Source organism: Leucoraja erinacea, chromosome 11 (genome assembly GCF_028641065.1).
Source record: "Leucoraja erinacea ecotype New England chromosome 11, Leri_hhj_1, whole genome shotgun sequence".
In the NCBI taxonomy this organism is placed as follows: Eukaryota; Metazoa; Chordata; class Chondrichthyes; order Rajiformes; family Rajidae; genus Leucoraja; species Leucoraja erinaceus.
The window spans coordinates 41,749,163-41,770,705 of record NC_073387.1 but is presented as its reverse complement, the minus strand read 5'-3'; the positions used below and the strand labels follow the sequence as shown (position 1 = coordinate 41,770,705).

The window sequence follows — 21,543 nt, the reverse complement described above, 5'->3', positions numbered from 1 at the left end:
GCCACCGCTGTAGCAGCCCTGGTCCGGTTCCCGGTCCCCGGCAGGAAAGGCTGCTCCGATCCAGCTGGTAGGCCGCGAGGTGGGGGGCGAGAACGTGACTCGGAGAAATAGTCGCGTCCCCGCCAGGAAGAGACTGGGAAATGGTTTCCCCCTTACCCTGCCCCCCTCCCCCACATAGAAAAGTAAAAGTTTCCCCCAACACAAAACTTTAGACTAACTAAAAATAATAAAAACAGATATAAATAACAGACAGGCTGTAGGCAGAGGCTGTTGCCAGTGCAGCGCCCCTATCGAGTTATAAGGAGAGATTATAAGCACAGCATCGTACTGCGCATGCGCAGCGCATGTTTCTTGGTGGGTTTTTCAAACATAGATTGTCATTATCTTAAGAGTATCTTAAGAAACAAAGCGAGAAGAATGGAGTTTGTGTACAAATAATGTGGTAAGTACATTTCTTTGAGCTACCGTATTTCCTGGCAATGAAGCCGCATCCCCAATTTAAGTTGCTAAATTTTGAAAAAAGGATGGCGTGACAGGATCAAGGGTTTGGTTTAGTCCAGGGGTCGGAAACATCATCTACGTGCCACGGGACTGGCTGCAGTTCCCAGATCCCTTGCGTCCCCGGGACTAGCTGCAATTCCCAGGTCGCTTGCCCCAGGTCTGGCTGTGACACCCAGGTCAGCTGCGTGCCCGCGAATGCCTGCAGTTCCCAGGTCGCCTGCCCCGGGACTGGCTGTAGCATCCAGGTCACCTGCCCCGGGACTAGTTTAGAGAGAGACAGAGAGAGAGCCCAGGACAGAGCAGCCAGCCTTCCGCTCAGTAGCTACCTGCCAACCACCACCTCCGCTGGTTGCGCCTGTGCCAAATGACACCGCGGCTGGCTGGCGGGCCGGCTGGCAGAAGGTGCTGAGTGTTCGATCCTGACTACGGGTGTTTGTCTCTCCGGCCACAATGCGGTGGCTCTGCGCCCGGAATGCCACGGCAGCGGTGAGTGAGTTGCTGGCATGATCCCTGACCCCCTCCTTCTCAATGCTCCTGCCCGTGCTGACCAGGGCCAGACTCCCCACACGCTGTGAAAGGAACTCTCCCCTCCCAACGGCGCTGTCCTTTTACAGCCGCGTCCCACTTTACAACCGCTTCCCATCAGCTGCCAGCAATGAGGGATAGACTTGGCTATCCCTCAGTACAGCAACATCGTTCTTGATGTTGCTGTACTGAGGGATAGTCAAGTCTATCTTTCTTGGCTAACAACCTAATCTTCGGCCTCCAAGACGCAGGTAAATTTTGGGTAAAAAATAGCGTCTTCATTGCCGGGAAATACGGTATATATTTCATTGTTTTTTAGTACTTTATTAAGAGATAAGGCTTTTGAAGACAAATTACTTTATAAAAGTCGACTGACTGCCTACCGGAGAGGAGAACAATCTGCACATGCACGTTTTTTAAAGATTTTTAAAAGCCGACTGACTGCCTACCCTGAGTAATTACTCACGGCACGTGCCTGATTTGTAGAAATTGATAAGAGTTATTGGAGCCATGTCAAACTTCTGAGGAAGCAGAAACGTGGCTGTGCCTTCTTGACCATAACATCAATGTGGTTGGACCAGGCCAGATTGTTAGTGATATTTTATAAACGGCTCCTGTATTTCAGTTAGACTCAACCCAAACTGCCCAATCTCTCCTTATAACTAATGGCCTTAATTCCAGACAACTCCCTGGTGAATCTCTTGTGCACTCTCTCTATTGCTACCACATACTTTCTTGTGGTGAGCAACCAGAATGGTACACAAGACACTAAGTGTGGTCTAAATTATGTTTTGTACAGATGCATCATGATGACACAACTTCTACTCGATGCCTTGGCATTCGAAGCATACCAAACACCTTCTTCACAACACTATGTACCCATGTCACTACTTTCAGGAAGCTGGTACCCAAGTTTTCTCTATATCAATGCTTCGAAGGTCCTTGACATTTTCAATATGTCCTACCAGAATGTGATTAACCAAAATACATTACCTCAGACTTGTCTGGATTAATTTCCATCTGCTGCTGCTCCTCCCAACTTTCCAGCTGACCTTATCATGCTTTATCCAAAGACAACCTTTTTAACTACAACTAATTTTCATGTCATCTTACCACTTACTAATCATACCCACCTACATTCTCGTCCAAGTCTCTTATATTATAAACATCAAAGATTCCAGCACTGATCCCTAAACTAAACTAAACCATGTGATGCACCATTTCTTACAGATTTCCAATCATTTGTTTGTTTTTTATTTCCCATACTGAATATACAATTATTTTCCCTGATCAAATGTTCAATACCATTCCCTAAACTTCCTGTCTTTGCCTCTTACCCTTACAGAGACTGAATCCTATCTTGCTTTTAAGCACCTACCACTTATCTGATGCTGTTTTCACCTATAGATACTGTTCCCAATCTATTTCTGTTAGTTTATCGCTAACACTAGTGAAATTTGCCGTGAAAGTTCCTAAAATTACGTTACCTAAAATTGGAATTTTTTTAAAAAAACATGCAAATTACCCATAATCTGCTTCAGCTATCCAGATGAATAAATATTGTATACCTTGGAATCCTTCCAGTAACTTTTCCTACCACAGATGTTAGGCTCACTGGTCTATAATTCTCAGGCTTTTCCCTGCAGGCCTTCTTAAATAATTACACAACTTTAGCCACCCTCCAATAATTCAACATAACAGTTGTGTCTAATTATATTCATATATCTCACCAGGGCTCCTGCAACTTCTCTATCTCCCACAGTGTCTACGGATATATCTAATCTGGGCTGTGAGATTTATCTACCTTCATACGTCTTATGATTTCCAGCACCCCCTCAATACTAGCATGCGGCTCCACACATTGATGACTGCCTTTGTTTCTGATGGGCCTGTCTCTCTGTCGAGTTACTCGCTTTTCCTTAATGCACATTAAATATTTTTTGATTCTCCTTAATCTAATTTGCCAGTCAACTCCTGGCCCCTTTTTGCACACCTGATTTCCTCCATAATTATGCTCCTCAGTGCTGTAAACCTTCAAGGATACACAACCTCAACTGCCTTTACCTGTCCCATGCCTCTTCCTTATTCCTGACCAGAGCCTCAATTTATTTTGTCATCCAGGATTTCTTACTCCCAGTTGCATTGCCTATCATTCTAACATGAACATGCATGCTTTAAACTCTCACCATCACACTTTTAAATGAATCTAACTTTCTGAACATAGAAACATAGAAGTTAGGTGCAGGAGTAGGCCATTCGGCCCTTCGAGCCTGCACCGCCATTCAATATGATCATGGCTGATCATCCAACTCGGTATCCTGTACCTGCCTTCTCACCATACCCCCTGATCCCTTTAGCCACAAGGGCCACATCTAACTCCCTCTAAAATATAGCCAACGAACTGGCCTCAACTACCTTCTGTGGCAGAGAATTCCAGAGATTCACCACTCTGTGTGAAAAATGTTTTTCTCATCTCGGTCCTAAAAGATTTCCCCCTTATCCTTAAACTGTGACCCCTTGTTCTGGACTTCCCAAACATCGGGAACGATCTTCCTGCATCTAGCCTGTCCAACCCCTTAAAAATGTTGTAAGTTTCTATAAGATCCCCCCTCAATCTTCTAAATTCTAGCGAGTACAAGCCGAGTCTATCCAGTCTTTCTTCATATGAAAGTCCTGACATCCCAGGAATCAGTCTGGTGAACCTTCTCTGTAATCCCTCTATGGCAAGAATGTCTTTCCTCAGATTAGGAGACCAAAACTGTATGCAATACTCCAGGTGTGGTCTCACCAAGGCACTGTACAGCTGCAGTAGAACCTCCCTGATCCTATACTCAAATCCTTTTGCTATGAATGCTAACATACCATTCGCTTTCTTCACTGCCTGCTGCACCCGCATGCCTACTTTCAATGACTGGTGTACCATGACACCCAGGTCTCGTTGCATCTCCCCTTTTCCTAATCGGCCACCATTCAGATAATATCTCTTTGTCCGCAAGCAACCAACTCCAATCAACTTTACCAAGTTTCTGTCTATTACCATCAAAGTTGACCTTGCCCCAATTCAGAAGTTTAACTTGTGCTTTGTTAGCTTTGTTTTATGGTTGCTAGGCAGCAAGGACTCTGGGATCATGGCTGCCTCCTCATTACATCCATAGCAATAGCAAGGTTTCCAAGGATAAAGGTAATGCTCACCTTGCTGATCATTTTGTTTTTCAATTGATTTATCTTTATGAAGTTATGATGTGAACTGTTAAACAAAAATGATAAATAACAAATGTATAGGTCAAGGGTAGGGTCAGGGTTAGGGTCAGGGTCAGTCTATCGGGCTTGTCGGTAGGTCGTTGGATGCTGTGGAGGATCGGTCGGGATGTCGGAAGGCCGGTGAGTGCTGCGAGGGGTCGGTCGGGCTGTTGGCCCGACAGTGGATGCTGCGAGGGGTCGGTCGGGCTGTTGGTAGGCTGGTGGATGCTGCGAGGGGTCGGTCGAGCAGTTGGTAGACCGGTGAGCGCTACGAGTGGTTGGTCGGGCTATCGGTAGGCCGGTGTTGCAGCGAGCGAGTGGGCGGACTGCCGGAGCCGGCGCTATGGGGATGCTGAAGGCGGCCCGGGCGGCGTGCAGGGCAGTGCTGCTCCCCACCATCATCACCATGACGATCCAAAAGGGCATGCTGGCCGAGGTGGACTCGCTGAGCGGCCACATATACGGAGCCCGCAGCCGGTCCCAAAGCGGCTCCATCTCCAGCCGTGGGCAGTTCTGGAAGGGGGAGCAAGTTAATATAGTATAATAATATATAGTTTAAATAGACTGCAATACGGAAATAGGTTCCCATGGTGTAATATGAGTATTGGACACTAGATGGCGCTAAATTCTTTGATCTCATTTTGATTTGGTTTAATTAATTAATGTGCAACTTTTGGCACTGACGAGTTATGACTTCCTTCTCAATTATATTTTATCTAAATCTGTGCAAAATTTCATGTAGTTCCGAGACATGGATCACGAAAGTTGATTTCTGGACACATTTTTGATGCTCGGCCCACAGCCTATTAATTATCATATGCATTGGGAGCAGAACAATGGAATTCTTGCTGCAAATTTACAGGCACATTAATGCAAAAACACAAATAAATATACAGTAATCCAAATAAATTATCAATTATACTATACTAGATAACCAGATTCTAATAGTGCACGTTGAAGCACATAGTACAATCTATAAAAAGTCCATAGTAGTTTGTTGCTTTGTTTGGTTATGATGAGTGTTGTGCAGTGTGGTTCAAGAGTGCTGGTTGATGGGAAGAAATTGTTCTTGAAACTGGAGATAATGGTTCTAGGGTTCCTGTACCACCACCTCAAAGTAGCAGCGATGAGAGCATAGCCAGGGTGGCGGGGGTCTTTAATATTAGCTGGCTTCTTGAAGAAACACTTCTTGAAGATCTTCTTTGATGGTGGAGAGATAATTATCTGTGATAGGTCCCTGCATCTGGCACCAGTAGTCCCCAGTGTGGCAAATTTTGCAATTTTCCTGCATTGGATTATATTTTGATATTAGTTTGAGTTCATAATTCTTGAAGGTTAAGATCAAAGGGTTGAATGGTTTCTACTCGAATCTTTACTAACATTGACAATATAAATTTGACCTTTATAAAAATGTACTTTGTAAAAAGTGAAGGACACTTAACTTCCAGCTGCTCACCTTCATTACAATTTCAAGCGATGTTAAACTGACTCGGGTAAACGAAGATTAAATGGATATGCATAAAATTTCTGTCCATATATCCAACCTGATGTTTAATGAATAGTTCTGATCATATTACTTTGGTACAATTCTTCTTTGACCAAATATCCAAAATGTGCCTGAAAGTTGACAAAGCTTCTGTTTTTCCAGTAACCTTAGAAATTAATTTTGCAGCATCACTTATTGTGTCTCCATTGTAAATCTTTCTGACTTTATCAATGGACTACATTTTTGATAGCATCTTTTCCATTCTGAAATGTAGTTGATCTCTTGCCATGCAGAATGGACCACCTTTTTTGCCCAAAGTTGTGAATGCTCTTGAACGCTTTGTCAACATTTAATCATATTTCCCTGCAAGCTCTTGGAAAGTGTTACCCAATTAATCTCCTTTTGCACTTGCTCTCTAGACCTGAAAATAAAAATAATTAAAAAAAAAAAACCTCAGAAAGTATAACCCAGGTTATAACCTGTAGTCGCAAACATTTTCATTTCCCACTTTTTTTGATTATTGTAAACAAGATTCACACAATATGTAATCCAAGATCATCTTTAATCGTTATGCAAACTATAGCAGTACAGTAGATCGTCAGTTGTCAGAGCATCCTGGCTGCTTCCAGAGCTGAGCAGTATAGGAAGTGGGTGTTAATATAAATGGTACAGTAAGGTGGGGTTAGTGATGCTAACCTATTATGATTGGTTGTCATACATAAACCAATCTATCTTGATCACTTCCTTTCATTTTCCCTTTTTCGTTGTTTACTGGATATCAGCCACTTAGCAGTTCACTCGTGGCGGTGTGGAATAGCAGGAGGAGGGTGTTTCTCCTTAAAAATACTTTATACGTACAAAATTATTCTGAACATGACTGGAAGGCTGTACTTTTTAATTTCAAGCCTGATTTAGTCAGCAGTCTCAGTGTGTGAGTGTTTATCTAATAGCCATCATAAAATGATCAAGGTCAATGTAGTGTTTGATAGGGGGAAACGTGAAGCAGTTATTAATATTTCAAGTATACCAGCATCTACTACCTCTACAACTGAGAGAAAATGGGTGGTCAGGAGCCATATGCCCCTTGTTAAAATTGATATTGGCAATATATTAATGAAAAACAAGACAATGGCAGACATATTGAATAATTGCTTTGCATCAATATTTACAGTGTAGGAAGAGGATAGCAAGCTGATGGACATCCCAAGGAAGCCAATATTGAATCAGACACGGGGCCACAACAAAATTAATGTAAGCAAATAACATTTGTAAATAAATTAATGAAATGTCCCCAGGACCAGATGTTTCCATCCCAGGGTATAAAGAAAGTAGGTGAGAATGTTGCAGTTGCCCTAAATATAATCTTGCAAAATTCTCTTGATTCGGGAACCCTACCTTCTGCTTTGAAAATTGCTTGTGTGATCCACTATTCTAGAATGATTAAGCGAGATATGGGCATTAACCTGGAATACGTAGCCTGATTTCATTTGTCATTAAAATTAGTAAACCAATGATAGTGTAATTGAACAATTTAAACTTTGAGTTGAACAGAGAGTCCCAGCAAAATGATATTAAGAACAAGGTTGCCTGGTGAACTTGATTGGGAGTTTTTGAAGAAATGACCCAAGTCATAGACAAGATAAATTCTATGAATGTCCTGAAAGCTTGTGCTAAGGTTCTTCTTAATATTTTTTTAACAACATCTAAATTCATGGAATTGAAGACAAATTGTTAAACTTGTAAGGAAGTTAGGTGGCTGATTGGAGGTGGTGAGAATAAAGGGCAAATACTTCAATTGGCCGGACATGATAATGGCCCGCTATGTCTGTGTGGTCTCAATTATTTGCCATTTACTAATTATGTGAGTGAAGGGATAGAAAGCCATAAATATTTGCTATAGATGCAAATCTATAGCAGTGTAGGTGACTGCAAAAAGGGAGAGGCTAGGCAAGTGGGCAAAAGTGTGGTTACATGAATTCCACTGTCAACAATGTGAGGCGATTCACTATGGACCAAGAAAAGACAGAATAGAGTACTTTTTAAATGGTGGAAAGCTACCAGCAATGACATTGTCTTGGGGATCCATTGATATAGATCAGTAAAGTGTAAGGAACAGTGCAGAAAATAATTGAAGGTGAAATGTCTCTTAACCCAAAGGATTAGTAAAGAACTAATATATAGAGGAAGTTCAAATTCATGGCTATTTTAGTGTTTAATTTCTAATCTCCGACAAATAAATATTTATTAAGCTATGGTATTAAAGGATGAAGGACAAATTCATGTATATGGAGTGAAATCGTAGAGTAGCTCTGATATCATTGAGTGAGGGCAGGGGTTCTCGTGTTCCAAAAATTAATTAATAACTAAAGGTATTTCGTCTAATTTGAATGCATTGTCTAATGTTTTGGTTGTGTCATTATTAACAAAACTTACAATATTTATAGGTTTTTTAAACAGTGGTCAAGACTGAGCTATTGGCAAAATCAGTACACAAATACTAAAACTAAAGTTGTGCATATTTGTTTTAGCAATAGGAAATGCATATGCGATTTTGAGCAATACTGAAAAACGAAAGCAATATGATCAACGTAAAGAGGAATTCACAACTTTCCGCACTTCCCACACTGACAGTTCAAGCCATTACAGGGAATTTGAAGCAGATATAACACCTGAAGATGTATTCAACATGTTCTTTGGTGGAAGGTTCCCAACAGGTTGGTATTACAATTGTGCAAAAAGATTAGTTTGTACATAATAATCACATTGGTAATGAGATCTCTTCATATAACCTCTTGTAAAACAGTTGGTGTCAGTCACATGAAAATGTGGCAGTAATTTTTTTCCCCATTTACTTGCAACAAAACATGCCTCTGAGTTGTGCATTTCAGTCAGATTTGAACACCACAGTGTGGTATGGTACTCATGAAATACAGACGATTACTGTTCTGTCAGTCCTGCCTCTTTTCAGATGAGTTGATTAACTATCCACTAGTTCTGATTGAAGTGGACATGAATACTCCGAGGTGTCCTATTGAAAATTTATACCTCAGTTTATCGTTCTAAAACTTTTCAAGTTAATTGTCATGTTGCTGCTTACAACATAGAGAGATGAACGGGAGCCTCTTCACCAAGATGGTGGTGAATCTTGGGAATTCTTATCCTGGGGACTCGCAATCAATGTCTTCAAAGCAGAGGCTGATAGATGATTAGATTGAGGAGGATGGGGTTCGTGTGGACGGTGAGGTAGAAGGTGAGCTAAGATCTCATTGAATGGGCAAGCAATGTCAAGGTGTCGAATGGCCTCTTCTACTTCTGTTTCGCTTACAGAACCAGTAACAATACAGCACAGGAATAGCCCCTTCGGCCCACAATATATGTGCCGAGCATGATGCCAAGACTAACTCTTATCTATTTGCAGATAATACATATCTCTCTACTCCCTGCAAATCCTAGTGCCTATCTAAAAGTCTCTTAAATGACCCTATCATATCTGTCTCTACCATCAACTCTGGCAGCACATTCAAGAACTTGCAACCCTCTGTGTTTATAAAAAAAAAAATTAAAAAAAATTAAATTAAAAAAAACTTGCTCTGCATTTATCCCATGTCCCTCTCACCTTAAAGCTAAGCCCACATGTATTTAATATTGGCATCCTCGGGGAAAAAAGGTTCTGACCATCTACTCTATCTATGCTGCTCATAATTTTATATACTTCTATCGGGTCTCCTTTCAACCTCTCGTATTCTAGAGAAAACAATCAAAGTTTGTCCAACCTCTCCTAGTAGCTAATAGCCCTTAATCCAGGCACATTCTGGTAACAATGGTTTGTTAAATCTTTGTAATAAATTTAAATATGTTATTCCTACATTGTAGAAATGACTAAAGAACTTATATTCATCTCTGAAGAAGGGTCTCGACCCGAAACATCGCCTATTCCTTCGTTCCATAGATGCTGCCTCACCTGCTGAGTTTTTCCAGCATTTTTGTCTACCTTATATTCATGAATAGAAGACATTCTTTGTAAATAGAAGACATTCCCTTCATGCTAGCCACAAATTTGGTACTAAAACTCAAAGCCAGTCTTCCATGTAAAAATCCAGTGACAGGAAAATTCTTGCTTTGTTCAGGCAATCTTTGGTTTTGAAGTGACTAGGTTGCTTTTAGGAGAAATTAGATTTGTCAGTCCTAATTTACAAAAAGTAAAAATCAAACCATTATGTTTAGAATAATCATAGCTACACAGGAAAGAGGAAATGTTTGTCGTTTTAGGCATTGGGTTTACAAAACTCAGAAATGCAATAAATTTTTCTGTGTGACATCTTCATGACAAAATTGTATTAAAAAAATTGGTATGATTTAATGCCTATCAAGAAATACTGACAGAATTCAAGAGACGTATCTTATTACAGTGTTGTGGATCCTTCCATATGAAATGTCAGCGCACTGCACTCTTAAGTGAATCTACACAAATGTTTACTTGCCATTTTCACTGTTAATATTGATTTTATAAATCCAATGTTTGGTGACTTAAACCATTAAACTAATCAATGCTAACAGAAATCAGCAATTCTAAACCAAGGCTTTGGTTTATGGGTTGTGAATCAAAAGATGTATTATCTGGCAGCTGTTGTGTTATGGACTGGTTACAAACACAGATACCAGAGCTGACAAGTTACTGTTACAGTCAGTTCTTCTCACTGTTGTCAAATGTAATTACGTACCTTGTTTTCTTGTTTGTTTTGTATGATATTTTATCTTGTACTTTAACAGTTTTTAAAGTTTGAAGGCTTGTGTGGCCTTCTAGTGCACACCAGTTTAACAAATCACCCGTTGCTTCAAACTCTAACTCCGTGTGGCCTTTCCGTTTTGCTCCTAAAACTTCTGTTCTGTCATAACTCATTGAAATATGGATTTGAGTTTTAATGTGCTATCGAACAAGATTAATAATAATTGTGCAATAATCAACGAAAAAAATAATCCAGTTAAAGAAGATTTGATTCATTCATTTGGTTGGACTTCATTAAAAAAAAATTAAATGAAATGCAAGGGGACTGTAAGCATAGGTAATACAAAATGTTGAATATAGATGTAGAAACAGGCTGCCGTTCCTTAGATTATTTGTGTTGCTTAGAGCATGAAGGGAAATTCCATCTTTCTTGAGATTGAACAAACCCAAGAAATTGAGTAAAATATAGATTTATCAACCGTTACAGACTCTGTTTATCAATTCTCATCCTATATCTACTAGGTGGAATAGAACCAATTAATTTTGAGAACAAAAGTCCTTTCTAGATGTGTCAGATAGAAAGGTGAATTTTCTGTTTTTTTAAATAGCAGACTTATTAACAAATCTTTTAAAGTATAGGATGTCATCAAAAATAAGAGCAGGTTTTAGAAATACAACCCCTCAAGCCTGTTGCTTCATTCAATGTTAATGGCTTAACTTGACTTGCAGATCATTTAGCATTCTTTAAAAATTAAAAAAAATGATTTTAATGTTTAAAGCAGTGATAGGGATAAAGATTTCCCCAAAAAATCACTATTCTTAGTGAAGCAATGTTTCATAACTTATAAAGTATCATGTATCCCCCATCTCCCCTACCCCCTCCCCTACCCCCCTCTCCCCTAAAACCCCCTCTCCCCCTCTCCCCCCCCATTTCCCCTAAACCTCCTTTTCCCTCCACCCCTCCCCTACCCCCTCCCCTCCACCCCCTCCCTCCCCATTGAAGAAGTAGAAGAAAGCATCTCAATATAGAAACAAGAATTCTTAACAGTTTATAGATTTATAGATTAAAGCGGTTTATAGATTTTAGATTTGAGATCTGCAGCTGGAAGTTTAAAAAATATTTAAACCTTTATAGCTAGAAGTAGCCAAAAGGAATGATGGTGACTAAAACCAAGAGAGCCTTCAGATTTTTCCCCGTGCGTTTTTGAGGAGAAAAATAGGATTGGGTTAATATTTCTCCCTTTTGCAACTATTACTTTGTGCATTCACTTCAGAATTTTAAGTATTCTCCATCCAAAAGATTGGAGCAGTCGTGTGAGGGCATACCTAAGTGCTGAGGCATAAAGCATAGATCTTGATGCTGTTGCAAAACTTGCCTTGTGCTTTCGAAAATTAGACAGAAGGTAGTATAAACATACCAATCTATGCAAGGTATCTATTGGGAATGTTTAGCACCAATAAATAGCGCATATCAAATGCAAATTCAAAATCTGTGGCTATAATTTAAAAAAAATGGTGTATATATTAAAAATTGTGTATTTATCGTAAATATGTATTCTGAAGCAATTTACATATATAAATCAGTTTTAACAGTTGGATTTTATTATCTGTTTAAAATAGTTGATGTAGCATACCTGTGATTGTATTTTGATCAGGTAACATTCATGCCTATACAAACGGAGGGACAACATACACCCATATTTACCGTCGGCGCCGACACATGAATGAAAGGGCAGAAGAGGAAGAGCCAGAGCACAGAATCCAGGTAGTGTTACATTTTTAGGAGGTTGGGTAGATGAGATTTCATAACACGAAGAAGCGAAGTGGCTTGTACGGTTAATTGTCCGTAGATAGATACAGTCTTTTCATTGTTAGGATTAAACCCTAAAAGCACTCTATTCCTAAATAGGAAAGGCAAATTAATGCTTAAAAAATCAATTTCACGTTGAGTGCCTTTGGTCATACGTTGCAGATGAAACCTCTGCAAATATCATGAATTTAAATCTGGTAAAATATATTAACTACAGCAGTAGGATTTGCCTCACCTTCTCTGCTTGAATATTGCTACTGACAAAAGAAGAAAATGAAGCCGCCTTTGTTATAAATTATTTGGCGTTTTGCCTGCTAAAGCACTGGGGAGTGAGATAGTTTTAAACAAAGGATATTGTATCATCAAAAGCCATGGGTGAGGTGCCAAAAGAATGTAGGGTGGGAGGCTCTGCCTCATAGAAACATAGAAAATAGGTGCATGAGTAGGCCATTCAGCCCTTCGAGCCAGCACCGCCTTTCAACAGTATCCTGATCCTGCTTTCTCCCCATATCCCTTGATTCCGTTAGTCCTAAGAGCTATATCTAACTTTTGAAAACATGCAGTGGCAGAGAATTCCACAGATTCACAGCTTTCTGGGTGAAAAAGTGTTTCCTCATCTCAGTCCTAAATGGCCTACCCCTTATTCTTAAACTGTGACGCCTGATCTGGACTTCCCCCAACATCGGGAAATTTTTTCTTGTATCTAGCCTGTCCGTTCCCTTAAGAATTTTATATGTTTCTATAAGATCCCATCCTTCCAAATTCCAGTGAATATAAGCTCCATTTAAGAAAAGGTTAGAAGGAAAAGCCTAGGAATTACAGTTGGGTGAGCTTAACAACAGTGATGGGAAAGCTATTGATGGGGATTCTGAGAGACTGGATGTGCATGTATTCGGAAAGTCAATGGCTGATCAGGGATAATTAGCATGGATCTATGTGGGGGAAATTATGTCTCACGAATTTGGTTGAGATTTTAGAAGACGTGACCAAAGATATTGGTGAAAGCAGTGTGCTGGACGTTGTTTATGTGGACTGGAGCAAGGCCTTTGATAAGGTACCCTGTGATAAGCAGTTTTGGAAGGTTAAATCATGTGATCTAGAGTGAGCTAGCTAATTAGACATAAAATTAGCATGGAGGTTGGCAACAGTGGGTGATGGGAAAGGTTTTTTTCAGATTGGAAACCTGTAGCAGGTTGAGAGCCACACTGTCCATTTTTGTTTGATATTTATCTGAACAATTTTGATATGAATATAGGTGTCATGGATTGTAAGTTTGCAGATGTCATTTTAAAATTGTGATATTATGGATAGTGAAGAAGGTTATCTAAGATTATAATGGGGTCTTCATCAACTGGAGCACAGTAGTTTCTGGTGAATTGGGGAATAGATGGAGATTAATGCAGATAAATGCGAGGTGTGGCATTTTGATAAGAAAAAACAAGGCTAAATTTTAATAGTAAATGGTTGGGACCTGGGGGGGGGGGGACTTTAATTCTTACTTTAATTTAATTATTTAATTCTTAGTCCCCTACCTGGTCGGAGAGGCGGGGAGCGGGCAATGCCTTACTGGGTCGCGTGCAGTAAGCTCCGGAGCGCTGTGGCAGCCGACTCCCAACATCGCGGAGCTGGGGCTGCGGGCGGCGCCGGTTGGAGCTCCGACCCCGGCAACTCTACCCCTGGCTGCGCGGCGCTCCAAATCCAGCGCCGCCCGCGGCCGGACGCCCGCAGCCCCAGCTCCGCGATGTTGGGAGTCGGCGGCCACAGCGCTCCGGACCTTACCGCACAGCGACCTGGTAAGGCATTGCCCGCACCCCGCTGGTATCCCAGCGCTGTGGCCGCCGACTCCCAACATCGCGGAGCTAGGGCTGCGGGCATTTGGCCTTCCAAACCAACTGACTAACATTTAAGCAATGATTTACAATGATTCCCCGGTCTCCGGGGAGGAGGCAGTCGCTCCAGACTTTTCAAGCCGCCCGCGCTACCTACCTAATCTACGCTAAAAATCTTCCATTCCGAAATCCGAAAAATTCCAAAATCCGAGAAGTGTCTGGTCCCAAGGCTTTCGGATTAAAGGTTGTGCACCTGTACATAGTTTAGGACATAGTCCCATGAAATTGATGACATGGGTAGATAAGGTGCTGAAGGAGGAGTTTGGCAATCTTGCCTTCATTGGTTAGGGTATGGAATACAGGAGTTGGGGCAGTAAGGGTATATTTGGAGTACAGTGTATAGTTCTGGTTGCTCTGCTACAGGATGGATGTTATTAAACTCGCAGGGTGCAAAATAAATTACTAGGATGTTGCCAGGACTAAAGGGTATAAGTTAAAATATGAAGCTGGATAGGCTGGGTCTTCTTTTACATGCACTTTAGGAGGCTGAGGAGTGATCTTTGTAGAGGTATATCACATCACGAAGGGCATAGATAAAGTGAATAGCCCCATTTTGTTTTCCTTGAGTAGGGGAGGCTCAAACTAGAGGTTTTAGGTTTAAGGCTAGAGGGGAAAATTTAAAGGAGATTTGTCAAATTATTTCACACAGAGAATGATACATATATGGAACCAGATGTCACAGGAAGTGGGAGTAGTACAGTTATCACCTTAAAATACACTTACACCAGTAGATGGATAAAAAGAGGTTTGGAGAGATATGGGCCAAAGTATAGTTGAGTTTGTGGAAAGGGCTTATAAAAATCACTGCACTTGATGATTAAGAAATTTGAGAATTCTGCAAAGGAGGATTAAGGCATTGAAAAGGAAATAGAAACAAATAAAAAAAACTAGGGTAGATTTGGCGAGAAATGTAAAATGCAAATTGTGAGAACTTCCATAGAGTCATTAAGTTTATTCATGGTAAAGATCATATTCCTTGACACCCCAAATATCTAAAATATCTGACCATTTTCCTCTCACATTTCGCAGGGTACTTATTCTGCATTTCTGCAGCTATTACCAATCTTTCTATTAATTCTTGTGTCGGTAATTGCTCAATTGATGGTGACCAATCCTCCTTATAGTCTTCACTACAAACCGTAAGTTTGTTTTTGAATTCAATCATTTTTGTTTAGGTCTATTATTGTCACATGTATCAAGGTACAATGAAAAGCTTTGTTTTGCAGAAACAGGTCAGATATACCATACATGGATACAATCAAGTCAAATTCATAAGTACAACAGACAGAGGAAAGGAGAAGTGTTCAAGAAGGAACTGCAGATGCTGGAAAATCGAAGGTACACAAAAAAAGCTGGAGAAACTCAGCGGGTGCAGCAGCATCTATGGATCGAAGGAAATAGGCAACATTTCGGGCCAAAACCCTTCTTCAGACCTCTTAGAGATCTGCTGCACCCGCTGAGTTTCTCCAGCTTTTTTTGTGTACCAGAGGAAAGGAGAACATGGGCAAGTTAGGCTGAGGGACCTGTTTCCATGCTGTTTCACTCTGTAAAGAGTGCAGAATATAATTCTCAGCATTGTAGCACATCAGTGCCATAGACAGTCCAATGTCTTCAATGGGGTAGAGGTGAATCAAAATTATTTAAATAATCTGTAATGCATCAGTTCCATTGACAGTATCCTCGTTTATGGAAGGACTGGTCAGTAGCCTGATAACAGAGGGGAAGAAGATGTTCCTGAGTCTGGTTTTCAGGTCCAGAGTTTAAGCTTCTGTACCTTCTGCCAGAAGGGAGCAGGGAGAAGGAATGACCAGGATGGTTACGTTGGCTGCTTTTCTGAGGCAGCATGGTGTAGATGGAATCAATGGTGGGACGTCTGGTCTGTGTGATGGACTGAGCTACATCTACAATTCTCTGCAATTTCTCTTGGTCGAGGGCAGAGCTGATCCCAAACCAAGCTGCGATGCAACCTGGCAGTATGCTTTCTATGATGCATCTGTGGAAGTTTGTAAGAGCCACTCGAGACTTGCTGAATTTCCGCAGTCTCATCAGGAAGTAGAAGCGTAGGTGTGCCTTGTGTAGGAAGGAACTGCAGATGCTGGTTTAAACCGAAGATGGACACAAAATGCTGCACTATTTCTTGGAGATGCTGGATTGCCTTCTTGGTTGTCGCATAAAAGTAGTTGATCCACCACAGATCATTAGTAATATTATCGCCAAGGAAGCTCTCAACGATTTTCACTTCGACAACATTGATGCTGATTGGGGCATGTATTCCACCATGAAGTAAATAATTTGTTTCTTTGTTTTTCTGACATTGAAGGAGAAGTGTTTATTGTCCTGGCACCATGTCACTAAGTTGACTATCTCCTTCCTGTACTCCGTCTCATCATTGTTCATGATTTAGCGCATCACAGTGGTGCCGTCTACAAATTTGTAGATGCAATTAGAGCCAAATTGGGCCATAGAGTTGTGTGTATAGGAAGATAAGTAGGAAATTGAGAATTTGGCATTCTTGTGGGGCACTGAATGTCAACAAATATTGTGAAGGAGGTGTTGCTCCTATCCTCACTGATTGAGATCTGTGGGTTCGGAACGCGAGGATCCAGTAGCAGAGGGGGGAGCAGATTCCTATGTGCTGGTGTTTGGAGATGAGTTTGAATGGAATTGTGTTGAAGAACTATAGTTGATAAATAGGAGTCTAGCATGTGGTCTAGGTGTTCCGGAGATTAATTTAGGGTCAGGGAGAAAGTGTCTGCTCTGTGTCTGTTGCAATGGTAAGCAAATTGCAATGGATCAAGGCTGGCTGGGAGGCTGAAGTTAATGTGCGCTATCACCAGTCTCTCAAAGCACTTCATGATAGTGGATATCAAACCCACCAGACGATATGCATTAAGGCACTCTAGCTTTTTTTTCAGCGCTGGGATGATGGTGGTCTTTTTCAAATGGGTAAGATGTAAGGTGTCTATGAATACCTCTGCATACTAATCCACACAGGTCCTGGGTTTGCGGCCAGTGACTTCATCCAGACTAGTTGCTTTCCGCACATTCACTTTTGGTAAAGTTGGTTTTGGCACAGGCGCTCCTGAGACTGCCGAGGCAGGTGGCATTCCACACCAACCTTGGGTTCAAGGCAGGCATAATATGCATTGAGTACATCGGGGAGGGACCCATTGTTGCCAGCGATACAGCCCGCCTTTGTTATAATGTGCAAGCCCTGCCACAATCTACGGGTATGCATGTCATTACTTTGAGACTCCGGCTTGGTCTGGAATTTCCTCTTGGCATTCTTAATGGCACTGTGATGGTGGTAGATAGATTTCTGGTACTCTGGGTCATTTGACTTGAATGCTGCAGACTTGGACTTCACCTGGGAGTGGACCTTGCCTGGTTCCTGGTTGGGGAATAGATTTATCATCATCTTCAGTACACAGTCCCCTACACAGATTGTCTGTGACAGCTGTAGCATAATCATCTAGATTAGCCTCAGACATCTTGAATACAGACTCGTCCACTGACTTAAAGCAATCGCAAAGGGTGTCATCTGTTTCCTTGTACCAGCAGTTTTATATATTTGCATCTAAATGGTTTTTTTTTTTTAAATCTTGCATTTTAAACTAAAAATAAAAAAAGGATTGAAGAAAATGCATTCAAGTAATGTAATTTGAAAGTTGGTAAGTAATTTACAATGTCTCGTAGATTACTAGATTTGCCTAAAGACTGCTCTTGTTTGTTTGAGCTGAACCTTGGGCAAGTTTTGTCTAGATTGTGCTTGGAGAAATTGTTGCTGAGAGAAAATGATGATGCTTATGTTCCTTTTATCGATGACATGAAGGTTGAATGCAGTCTACATAATCAGTGGTTGTCAGACAAATTGAGATTTTGATTTAAAACATTTTAAAAACAGATTTAAATAATTTACATGAAAAACCATAATTAGATACATTAAAATGAATCATAGATTCAAAGATTCAAGAGACATTTAACATCACATGCACCAATTGGTACAGTGGAATCTGGGGTTACCATACAGCCATACGAATAAAAAAGAACACGGAACATGATAGTCTTTAACATAAACATCCCCACACAGCGGAATCAAAGTTTCCCATTGTGTGGGAAGGCCTAAAGTTCAGTCATCCTCCCTCTTTGATGTTCACCCGTGGTCGGGGCCTCCAGAGCCCTCTGTAGTCGCCGCTACGGGCGGCCCGATGTTCAGGCCCACTCTCCGGGGTGATGGAACTCCGACGTCGAATTGGAGTTCCGAATCGGCCACTTCCTACCGGAGACCACGGCTCCCGAAGTCCACAGGCCGAGCTGGGCGGAGATTCACGCTTTATTGCATGTTTTAAATCCCCCACGGGGTTAGTGAACCTATCCAGATGCTAGTCCCATTGTAAAACTGAGGGGTCGCCTGCCAATTACATCTGCAACATTTCCTCACATGTCACTGCATCACCAACATATGACTTTCAGAACATTTCAAGCTTTTGTTTTGTGACATTGCTTAAGCATAAATCAGAGTTTAAGCTGAGTGTTGAATGGAAGGAAACTGCCATCTAACAATCAGGAAATTCAGACACAAGTAACTGCAAATGCTGGTTCACAAAAAGGTACACAAAGTGCTGGAGTATCAGCGGGTCAGATAGTATCTCTGGAGAACATCGAAATTCAGCTTGTTATTTGTTTTTTGTAGACGTAGTGCCACCACAAGATGGCAGAGTTACTGCTTAATTGCATTGCTGGATGTTGAAATGATATGCTGAGAAACTGCTCTTAAAATTACGGCAGAGATGTTTATCACTGAACTGCTATGAAGTTCCACCAAAATACAGACCTTAATGTAGTTTTTGGCCAAGAGTAAAATTTATAAAAATAAATCCAGTCCAACTCCATTGTCAGAACTAACATCGTCATAATGTTTACATTGCATACCAATGTTATATAAAGTCTCAACGTCGGATTCCCCATGTTCCACTCAACGTGGGAAATGTGGCAATATTGTATATTGTTTCTAGGATTAATAAGTATAGCTTATACCTTAATAGTTCAATAAATGTATTAATTTTTATTTAATGTTGCGCCCTACATGCAGTAATGTATTCCAATTATTCAGGTCATTGGGCCACATTCTGTCTAGAGAAACGGAGCATTTAAAAATCACGTATTTTGTCAAGAAAGGCTTTCAGGAAGAGTACAAAGGCAAATCATTGCAAATTGTGGAAAGTAATGTTGAGAACGACTATATTGATTACCTTCAAAAGAGCTGCTGGAAGGAAAAACAGCAAAGTAAGTATGCATTTAAAAGCTGGCGTTTACTAATTAAAGAAATTCTTAATTAATACTGTAATTTTCTTTTATTTCAAAGATTGTTAATCAGTGCAAATATGATCACTTGGCCAACTAGATGGCTACATCAATGTTCAGCTAGAGCACGTGGAAATATATTTAGCGGCCTCAGAATATAATTTGCAATTTAATGTACTATGTTTCCAACACTTATCCTCAGACAAGAACTGCAGGTGTATTATTGTGACCAACCATATGGGGGAGCTCGGTGACCATGAGGAGAAATATAGGTCTATGCATATTTTGTGTTCAATATTCTTTGTAACTAGTCGGTAATAATATCAATCGTGACTTTCCTTAGTGCAGTCGTCTTCTTCGACTTGGCTATCCCAGTAGAACATTTATCTTGTTTAAACATCGAATATGAATATCCAATATGAATTTGCTATCAGATTCCTGAGCCAATCACCCCTTTTGCACCCCCTTCTCGGAGATGTTGCCACGCATATGTTCTCTTAGCTCTCCCTCATTTTGGCATTCTATTGTTGCACTTGAATATTTTTGCACTATTTCAGATTGCACTTCAATCTGCACTATTCTGCTGCTTAGCATTCATCATATTTATTACAGTAGCTACAGTTAACCTCTATACTGTTTACTCTGAGCTTCATACAAACTAGAAATTTCATTGACGCCAGTGTATATGATAAACTAATCTGAATCGGAACAATATGCATATGTTGATGCAAGTTAAGTTTGACTATATAGGGAATGGCATTGGTTTATTATTTTCAGTTGTAACATGATACAGTTTTAAAACCTTTGTATTCTATCCAGTGAAATAATATATGAGTATAATCAAGTCATTCACAAGTACAACAGGTAGTGCTAAGAGAAAAATACAAGTGTGACAAATATAGTGTTACAGCGTTAGTTACGGAGAAAGTACAGATTAAAAGAAAAAGTGCAAGGGCTGCAATGAGGTAGGTTTGGAGATCAGGACTGCACACTTAGTTTATGATGGACTGTTAAGTAGTAATAATTGTGGGGTAAAGGCGATTCTTGAATCTGGTGGTATATGCTTTCAAGTTTTTGTATCTTCTGCCTGACAGGAAAGGGAAGAAGAAGGAATGTCATCCTTAGTTTCCTGAGGAAGTAGAACATTGATGTGCTTTCTTGGCCATAGCTTCAATATGGCAGGTCCAGGACAGATTGTTGGTGATATTTATGCTTAGAACTTGAAGCTCTTGACCATCTCCACTTTGGCATCATTGATGTTAACTAAAGCGTGTACACCACCTCATTTTACTGAAGTCAATAACTAGCTGCTTCATCTTGTAGACATTGAGGGAGAGGTTGTTGTCTTGACACCATATTACTCAGCTCTCTTGTTACTGGATTGCATCATGAATTGGGTTACATTGACTTCATTGAAGGGACTTTTGAACTTTCACCCCGTATAAAAGGATGCAAGTTCAACATTTTCAATTAAACGGGGTACCATTATTTTCTTAGTGCCTGGAGTGTGTAGGTTAAGCAAATGGATCTTGGTATGATATCAGAGTGGAGGAGTTGATCATTTATAATAAAGTACATTATTTTATTTCGATCTTTGCATGCCTTGATGGTAGCGCATTTGTGTGGACTAGTGAGATGTATTTATTTTTAATTAAGCTTCAGGCGAAAGTTTAAAAAAAGCTTCTCCCTTAATCTAACAAATGCACATTGTATTAAAAAACAAATTACTGAAAGGACAGTATCTGAAATGTTAACTTTCCCTCCACATATATTACCTAGCCTTCAGAGCATGTCCTGCATTTTCTGTTAATATATTGGATTTGCAGCATCCATAACATTCTGTGTTAGCAAAATTGAATTGTTCTGACACGCTTGGGCCTGTATTCATAACCTTTGATCCGTGCCAAAATAATCTCCATTGAGTAGATATGCGTTGATAATGCTACCTTGGCAGCATCTTTTTGTTTCTAATCCTGCATGAAACATGTTTATGGGTATATTGTACTACATCTGTGTGTGCAATGAGCACTGTTGTGATTTACTAAGTGTGATTTACTTTTAC

The 21,543-nt window shown here is 40.5% G+C and overlaps 1 protein-coding gene across 2 annotated transcripts in view; it reads left to right on the top strand.

Moving 5' to 3' along the window:
- dnajc18 (DnaJ (Hsp40) homolog, subfamily C, member 18) overlaps window positions 1–21,543 on the top strand; it is a 32,678-nt gene that overhangs the window by 9,462 nt on the left and 1,673 nt on the right. The window contains exons 4-7 of one of the 2 annotated variants that reach the window (XM_055643082.1): window positions 8,281–8,466; window positions 12,134–12,246; window positions 15,207–15,316; window positions 19,291–19,463. In XM_055643082.1, coding sequence (XP_055499057.1) covers window positions 8,281–8,466; window positions 12,134–12,246; window positions 15,207–15,316; window positions 19,291–19,463 — 582 coding nt within the window. The remainder of the gene's footprint in view (window positions 1–8,280; window positions 8,467–12,133; window positions 12,247–15,206; window positions 15,317–19,290; window positions 19,464–21,543) is intronic. The other variant, XM_055643083.1, reaches the window with a different exon arrangement.